Below are 8998 nucleotides of genomic sequence, written 5' to 3' on the forward strand. Positions count from 1 at the left end.
CGCCGCTTTCTATACCCGACTGAAGTGAGAGAAGACAGCTAGAGATCAGATATCCGAGTACTTCAGCAGATTTACGGATTACAACTTGGCCCCATAAGAACAGTGGCAGATTTAAATCACTTCGTGCACCTCACATAATTTGATTTTCATACCTCTCAAATTTGTTTAATAATTGGGCATTTAATTTATTTATTCTTTTTTCATGGATTCTCGAATGTAATAATCCCGACCCCTTTGCATTTTTTGTTTCATGTTTATTGCTTTTACTTCCTATACTTGCATTTTCTCTTCTTCACTTCTTTAATTTTGTTAGTGGACTTATGTACTTCTTGTACCACGTCCTTTTCCTATGTGCACCTCATTTTCATTTGTGTAGTAAATTTTTTCATTATACCCACGTATGCACACTCATTTTCTATTTTTAATTTTACCCTTTTTCTAATTAAATCTCATATTTCAATCACATTACTTCTTAAAAAATAGCAATATTTTAAATTGAAATAAAAATTAAAATAATCTTAAAAAATGATAAAAATAAGAATACATAAAAATTTAAAATTTTTTTCTTTATTTTTTCTTTTAGTGTCTAATGGACCGCTCACGTCGCATGACACTTCGTTTTTAAAATACAAAAATTATAAAAATAGTTTTGGTGTCTAATCGACCGCTCGCGTTGCACGACACTCCTTTTCAAAATATACAAACCATAGAAATGTTTTGGTGTCTTATGAATCTTTCGCGTCGCACGATACCTCTTCGAAAACACAAAAATATAAAAGATGTTTTTGGTGTCAACTCGGCCACACGCGTCACATGACACTCATTTTGAAAAATGAAAAATGACAACTTTCAAAAATTAAATAATTTAATCAAACTTTTTTTTACAAAGAATTACGTAGTTTTGATTTCTCATTTTTAATGAGAATACGTAGGACAAAAGTTAACCCTTGTCGGGTCCTTTTTATTAAAAAAATATATTTGTTCAATTTATTAGGGGGAAAATAAATATTATAAAATAAACACATCTTTTGTGCAAATTTAACTAAAGGTGTCGCCCTTGGACAAACGTTGTAGGGTGCTAGTACATTCCTTACGCGTAACTGACTTCCGATTCCAAAATCTGTTTTTCATGGACTTTGTTTCATCTTGATGGTTTTCCATAGTTTTTTAGAATAAATCATGGTGGTGACTCTAATATCTTTTTCCAAACCAATTTATTTTTATATCGCCGTCCCATCGTGATTTAGGTTGCGATAGATGATTTTACATTAAAAGGTGTAGCATGGGAGAGGAATAGGGCATTCGTGAGTTAGGAAGATTAACATGGTATTTGTAAAGGGATATCTATGATTTATCACCTAGACTTTGTGGTCTAGAATGCTTTGTTTTGTTATAGGTGTAGTGTTCAGTTTCTACCAAGGAAGATTCACTTATGGATACCTTTCATGGACGCAACATCATTCATGCCAGGGTCATTAAGAAAGTTCTTGTAGGTGTTTAAATAAGATGGAAAGCTCTATATAGGCATGTGTATGAAGGCAAATTTTGTGAAGTGAGCTTTTAGTGGAGGATTTGTGTTCTGCTTTAGTATCTTAGTAGATCAATGTGTTGTATTCTCCTCTTAGTAGGTTGTCTGGTTATATACTATAGTTTGTGGTAGTTTTGATAGGCATGAGGAAAATTTTCGTAAACTTTTTGCTTAAGTATAAACTTTAAGGTCTTTCATATGCATATTATGTATTTTGGTAATCTTATAAGCATGTGTGTATAAGGGTTAGAGTATCCCAAATACTCTATTATATATGTATACATATTTTTGCCAACAAAAAAAAAAAAACTTTTTAGCAAAAACTAATGTACACCAATATCGTAATTAACTTCCAATTGATATAAATAAAAATATCATAATGAACTTCCTATTGATATAAATAAAAGGACAATGATATTTTAACTTTCACAATTTGACTCCTATTTTGTACTCCTTGAGGTAGATAGTATTGAGCATTGATTCTTTTAAAGGAAAAGATATAGGTATATTAATCAATGTTCCACACTAAATCACATTAGGAAGTACAAAATAAGAATCAAATAGTTGGAAGTTAGAAAAATCATAATAAATTTTCTATTGATATAAATAAAAATGACATTTATATTTATTTTGGTTGACTAAAAAATATTATGTTTACTTAATGAAAAGTAAAGATGATTTATAAATATACTTTATTTCTATAACTTATCAAACAACATCTAAAGACAAATTAAACAGGAAAATTGAGCCAAAAGAAGAACAAAGGTACACGAAAAATGACACACATACACCTTTCATTGAGAAGTTATAATTCTAGTTCAATCATACATACACATGAATACATATGAATACATATATATACTTAATATGGAAATTTATTCTATGCTTAATAACAACTTAAAATCCATTACTTTTATTAATGCACCGCTAAAAAGATTTGATTTTGATACGAAATAAAATTGATTTGGTGAAATTTAAAAATAGGAATGTTAAAACGAGTTTAGCTCGCTGAACTGACCCGCTAAAGAAAAAGGGTGCTGGATTTCATTTCTCAACCCGTTCAACCCATCCGTCTGACCCACCAACCCCGTCGGGTTATAAGACGGGTCAACCCGATAGATCGTTTCCTTTGGTGTTTCTCATTCTTCACTCAACAGACCTTTATCTTCCTCTCTTCAACTTTGCTCTTCTTCTTCTTCAACCAAAACACAAAGTCTCACCTTCGTTCATCTTCTTCTTTGGTCATAACAACCTAAACAAACAACTCATACGACCTTTGTTGCTCTTCTTCTTCTTCTTCTTCTACTAGAGCAACACAAAACCCACACCCACACGACGCGCAAAGAGAACAAAATGCAAGACAAATTCTTCCCTCCCTCAGCAGCGACTCCAGCAACTACGGCAACGACACCCACGACGAAGATCACACCCACAGCTTCACTTTGCTCATCGGAGATCACAATCCACAACTTTGTTCTATTTGGCTTTGGTCAAATCAATATTTTTTCTAGTGCTTATTATGATAAAAGTGGATTAGAATTATTATAATAATAAAAGCATATGTAAACAAAGTTTTCGGTTGCACTGTATAAATTTAGAATTTCTCATCATGTTGTCATAATCACTAATAAATTCAAATACATTGAACTAAGACAGAATACACATAGGTCAAAACATAGTATTTTACAAGATATAAATATACATATTAATCCAAACTTAACAAAAGATAGATCCCAATAAAACACATAATATCGAAATTGCATCAATGAGGAACACGAAGGTAAAGAGGAACATGATTGGGTGAGTTTGGGAGTGAATCCCAAACTGAGAAAGCACTAGAAGAGTTCAACCACTTGTGTGTCATTTCAGGATAGTGACGATCAATCACATCTTTCAAACTCTCAGTTGTGTTCACCCATTCAAGTCCCTTTTTAGTGTATGTTTCTTCATTATAGTTGCTCGTGAAGAACCTATCAGCTTCTAGCCTCCTGCAAATTGACAAAAAAAGTTTCATTCATTGTTATAATTAATCTCCCTTTCAAAATCACTTCACAAATCTCCAAAAATTACACTTTAAAACACTCAATGAATCCTTTAGAATTAAGAACTTCTACATATGTTTTTCTTAAAGAAACATTTTATAACAAACATATTAATTAGTATTTCGATTTTTATTCCTTTTACCTGCTTGCCATAAGGAGGAATATTACAAAAGCTGTCTCACTGATTGCAAAACCCTTTATTTTCTTCTCTGCCATGAGACCTACAAGTAGATCAAGTTCTTCAACATCATCTCCATATACCTCTTCCAACACTTCAATCGCTTCATTGTCATCAGTTAGATCTTCCCACTTTGTGATTGGTATCAACAGTAATGCCCTCCTAAACTGGTTGTATCTAGCCACATTCCTTTCCCTATCCCTATAAACTGCATCATAATTTTAGGGTTCATAACTATATATAGTATATATCTTAAGATTAAAACTATACATAAACTTCTATATAAATATCTTACTTTCAAGAGCAGCTAGGTCCACATGTTCAGATCTTTCTGTGCCATCCACGTTCTGTGGTACAAGATCTCTTAGGAACTGTGGATAATTCCAAAGCTCTAATGCCCCACAAGCTTGGTGACCCATTGATACAAGTTGTCTTTCAACTCCTATTTCTGTTAATGTTTTCTCTCCTGGTAGTCCAATCAAGTTTTTCATAGGGATTCTGCAATACCAAATGGAGAAACTTTTGTCATTAACCATTTATAATAGTTCAGTCATTGACTATGATATAAGATTTTATAATCATACTCTTTGATTACTGGTGGTGATTTGTTTGGGCCAGGAGTTGCAGATATGTCTCTCAGTTGCAGGTTATCAGGTAGGAGTGAGTGCATTCTATAGACACTCACAAATTCTTCAGTTAAAGAGTATGAGACTCCATGATTTTCTGGCTTCTTCATACCAACAAATCCTCCCAAGATGGATCCACCAACATGTCCAAATGTATCCTTAAATTTCTTCCCCAGTAGCCCATACCTGAAATACAAACAATAATTTCAAAAAAACATAAATAAATTGTTTTACATTTTCAATATAAATAAAAAAAACGGTGAGAAAATTGTGTGGTGCTGAGAGGCTTACCAATTTGCACGCATCCCTGCAAGTAGAGTATCGGTTTTAAGAAGCTCCACAGTCCAATCAATGGTGTGAACCTTTGCGATCACAGCTGAAGTCACCAATCTTGCATGGCGATAAAGTTCTTCATCATTCAAATGAGGGTAATATTTCTGAAAGATTGCAATGAAAAACAGGTATTTAGTTAGTGTTTTCTCTTCATTAATAAGATTGGTTAATGTTTTTTTTCCATGATGAAATTTATGATCATTATACCTTGAGAGAATCACAAACTGCGTTGTGTTCTTGAATGAAAAGGGATTGCAGAGTTGAAACACCAGCCCAACTGTTGCGGATGTCACCTGCAATTGCTGTTCCATTTTCGTTATGCAGAAGGTTTCCATTCTTTGATATCTTTACCTTTCCATCTTTGAAAGTCCTCACTTTCTGCAAAACTTCTCCATTGCTTCCATACACAGCACTTGCATCCCTATTTCACCAACCAAATCCATGCAACTATTAAACATCTATAACTTTCATATGCTACTTTTAAGTAGTTTTTTTTTTTTTTATATTTCTTTATGAAAACGTCATTTTTCTTTTTCATTAGCAACAAATTGTGTTGATAAACTTGAAAAGTACACTTGAAACCAAATAGAAGCATCACTGTTATAAAACCACCCCACTAAGGATATGTACACATGTGTAAGACAACCTAACTCTAACCAAATCACAAAACTTTCGCCGCCCTTTGAAGCCTCCGAACTGTTATTAATATTTATTATCGTGCCCCACACATTGAACATTGTGCATGCATGTACGTCTGCACCCAGAAGCCAACCATTACACAAGTTGTATTTTTAAAATTAAACTTCCACTTTTCTTTTCATCTAAGTTATCTTCTTCTCTTTTTCTTTGATAAAATTAAGTTTCAACTTTTGGCTCATGTGAAGTAGAAATCTTACCACCAAGGTGTTCGAATGTTTGATGATCCAGATTTGATCTCAAAGAATCCAGTGGGAATTTCCTTAGTTTTGAGGAATTTGAAAGATTTTAGAGGGCATTGACTTGCAACTTCTTTTGGTGCAGTGAGTTCAATCTGCATATATGTATCAAAATCCCATAAACATATTAAATATCTTCTTCATATATTATGTGCAGCTATCACATAAATAAATATATATATATATATATATATATATATTGTTTTATATGTGACATTTAAAAGTGATATTGAAATAAGCTTTAGAAATAAGTTACAGTGTCATAGATTTAGGACCTGTTTGGTATCCTCAAGATGATCGATCCAATCGTGAATCATAAACTGAATCCAAGAAGCTGCAATCACATTGAATTGCTTCCCCGTGTCTTTGTATGTCCTCCTGGATAGTAGTTTTGTGGCTACTACCATTGGATCAGGCTTCAATAGCTGCACAAAAACAAAAAACCATGCCTTCAAATTCACCATCAACACAGGAACAAAATAATATAAGAACAAGTCAACAAAAAAACTGAAAGTGAAATTGTAAGTTCAACTTGTAGTAAAAGAAACTGATATTTTATGAAATTCTATAACTAGCTTTATATATAATATATATATATGATTGTGGACCTTTTTCTTCTGATCAACAGGGAGCATGTTTCTGCCAAAGAAAGTGCCTTCACTGCCAACAACTTCATTGAAAGGATCATTATATTTTCCATCAGCTGTTCTGTAAGGAAAATCTGAAGGGTTAAACCTAACCCCGGTTGGTGTTGTTCCAACGTTGAAGAGGTTGTATTCTTGGTGAAGGTGACGTCTAATAGCAAGATACAATAGCCCTAAGAAAACAGGTAAGCGTGGCCATATCCCCAGCTTGTCAATGGAATGAACAATCTGCAGAAAACATAGTCATTTCATGATTATCACAACTTAATGAAAGTTCTGATAATTAATTCATGCTTTCAAAACCTACTAGGTAATGAATATAGATGATGTCATAACACTAAAGTAACAAATATTCATGTTATGCTAATATGATGTAGAGGGAATTGTGTGCATACAATGAAGAGAAAAGCATCTATTATGGTCATTTTGGCCACTGCTTCATGGAAGTCTTTGTGGATGAAGTGGTGAAGAACATTTGCAAAAAGGTTTCTGATGGGATCCGTTATCACAGACCACATGTTTCCTAGATGATGTACAAAGCAAAGATAGAATTAATGAATGTGTATTGTTTTCTAAGGTTGCATTTGTATTTATAGGCTCTTAAAGTTTGACTTTCAATTTTGTACCGTGGCTGAGGCTGAACTCACCACATAGTCAAAACCCTAACGTGGTAATCGAAAAACAACTATTTGCTTGTCTTTTTCTGAGGAAAATGTTACAAAAAGAATTTTGATGACTTACATTTCCTTCTCATTTCCTCTAATCTTCTTTCTCATCAGGTTTTAATATTCTTTTTCTCTCTTTTACAGTAAAACGAACATCATTTTTTTTTATGAATAAATATTTTTATTTATATATATTAATTTAAGCATTATACAAAACTATGTACCCAGTTTGCATAGTGAATGAACCCCGATATTACTACAACATTGTAGTCAATGAACGTCGTTGTTTAAAAGTGGTTAAATGAAAAACGTAATCCTTGCATTAATGCCATTTTCATTTATTCTTTTTATGAAACAAATATTCCATCTTTTTTTATTAATTCTACACGGAAAAAATTATGTCTTCATCTCTTGCTTTTGAAAACTTCCAAGACACTAGATTTGGTCATATATTTACTGCCACTTTTGTTCTGTTTACTTCTCATTTTAATGGCTGCACACTAAAATTCTAACATTTTGGTCTTTATATCTATTTGACAAATATTGTCGCTTTAATCCTTACCAGCGAAGGCGTGTGTGTATACATTTTTTTTTTAAATATCTAAGAATTTTTCAAATTTTAAAAGTTATAAAATGAGTAAAATTGAAAACGTAAAGTGTATATATAGTTATATATATAGTTATAATATACCTATAGATAAAATAATTTTTAGTTGTAAGTAGTATTTGTAAATATTTTTTTGATAAAATAAATTTAATTATTGAAATAAAAAAGATTATAAATAATATTGTGTAAAGAATTTTTTTATTATGAATTATTATTTAAATTTTAAAAAGTAGTTATTATGATAAAATTGAAAATATCTTTTTATTATAAATAATTATTTAAATTTAAAAAGATATTAAAAGATAAAAGTGAAAAAATAGAAAAGTGAAACAAAAATATTTTCTTTATATATATAGTTATAGATCTTTAACATAAACGGTAACAGATAAGCTAATGAATAAAATGTATTTGTTTTATATAAAAACTAAAACAAATGAAAAGTAACATATGAAGTAATTTATAATATTTTGTTTTTAAAACCACGAGCTAATAATGTTATGTTTATAATTTAATTTTAAACGAACAAGATACATGACAAAAAGAAAACACAAGATAAAGATTAAAGATTTGTGGGGAATTGTTTAATCATTGATTAGAGCAGCAAAGATCATAATTTTATTATAACAATAATGATTGTTTGATGGAATTTTTTATTCAATTTTATAAAACTATTTTTATATTAATATGTTATCTATAATTAACGTATCATTTATAATATATACTTGAAAAAAATATTATAAAACTATTAAAAATATTCTTAATATTAAGAGAAAAAATAATCGTTAAAACATATAATTGTGGAATAGTGATAAAAAGAAGCAAGTTTTTATAGCAGAAAAAAAACAAAAAAAAAAAACGTTAAAGTCAAGAACGAAGGCTAGGAAACAGTCAACTCACAAACATCTATGGAAATTACACGCTAGCAGTACAAAAGGGGCAAAGTGGTCACCAAATTAATTAATTTGATAACTTCGATCAATTCAAATAAAAATATTACGATTATTGTACGTTGAATTGAAAAAAAAAAAAAAATCATTCTTCCAAGTCACACACACATGTGCACATCCCATAGTTAAATTCTTATTTTATTTTTTAAACTTTGATTATGGAATTATTAATAATAAACTGGATGAATCGATCATAATATAATCTAGCCATAATGGGATTGATTTAGTTTAGATTAGAGACTCAATTTATTTTAATGCAAGTTGAACTAATTAAAAGTGATTGATCTCGATAAACAAATGACGCTAACGATCAAATAATCAAAAGGGGTAAGTTGTGAGATTAATGTAATTTGAATTTTCTTTGAAAGGAGGGTACAAATTTTAATATTCAATAGTGTTTTTAATATAATTGTTTCGGAGAAATATACTTGCGCCAAAGAAAAAACAAATATTAGTATTTTTAACAGAATTGATTATTATTTTTTACCAAAAT

The 8998-nt window shown here is 30.7% G+C and overlaps 1 protein-coding gene across 1 annotated transcript; it reads right to left on the reverse strand.

Annotated features, from left to right (window-relative positions):
- Positions 1-3119: 3119 nt before the first annotated feature.
- DOX1 (Peroxidase superfamily protein) lies at positions 3120-6856 on the reverse strand. Its single transcript, XM_028066691.2, has 10 exons — positions 6682-6856; positions 6251-6514; positions 5918-6067; positions 5604-5737; positions 4915-5128; positions 4666-4811; positions 4333-4560; positions 4044-4246; positions 3713-3956; positions 3120-3516 (listed from the first exon to the last, which is right to left on the reverse strand). Exons 1-10 carry the CDS (start codon positions 6802-6804, stop codon positions 3291-3293), a joined length of 1932 nt encoding a protein of 643 aa, XP_027922492.2. The 5' UTR covers positions 6805-6856; the 3' UTR covers positions 3120-3290.
- Positions 6857-8998: the final 2142 nt, after the last annotated feature.

This window comes from Vigna unguiculata, chromosome 4, assembly GCF_037176805.1.
Source record: "Vigna unguiculata cultivar grain cowpea cultivar isolate G323 ecotype 2 chromosome 4, ASM3717680v1, whole genome shotgun sequence".
NCBI classification, from domain to species: Eukaryota; Viridiplantae; Streptophyta; class Magnoliopsida; order Fabales; family Fabaceae; genus Vigna; species Vigna unguiculata.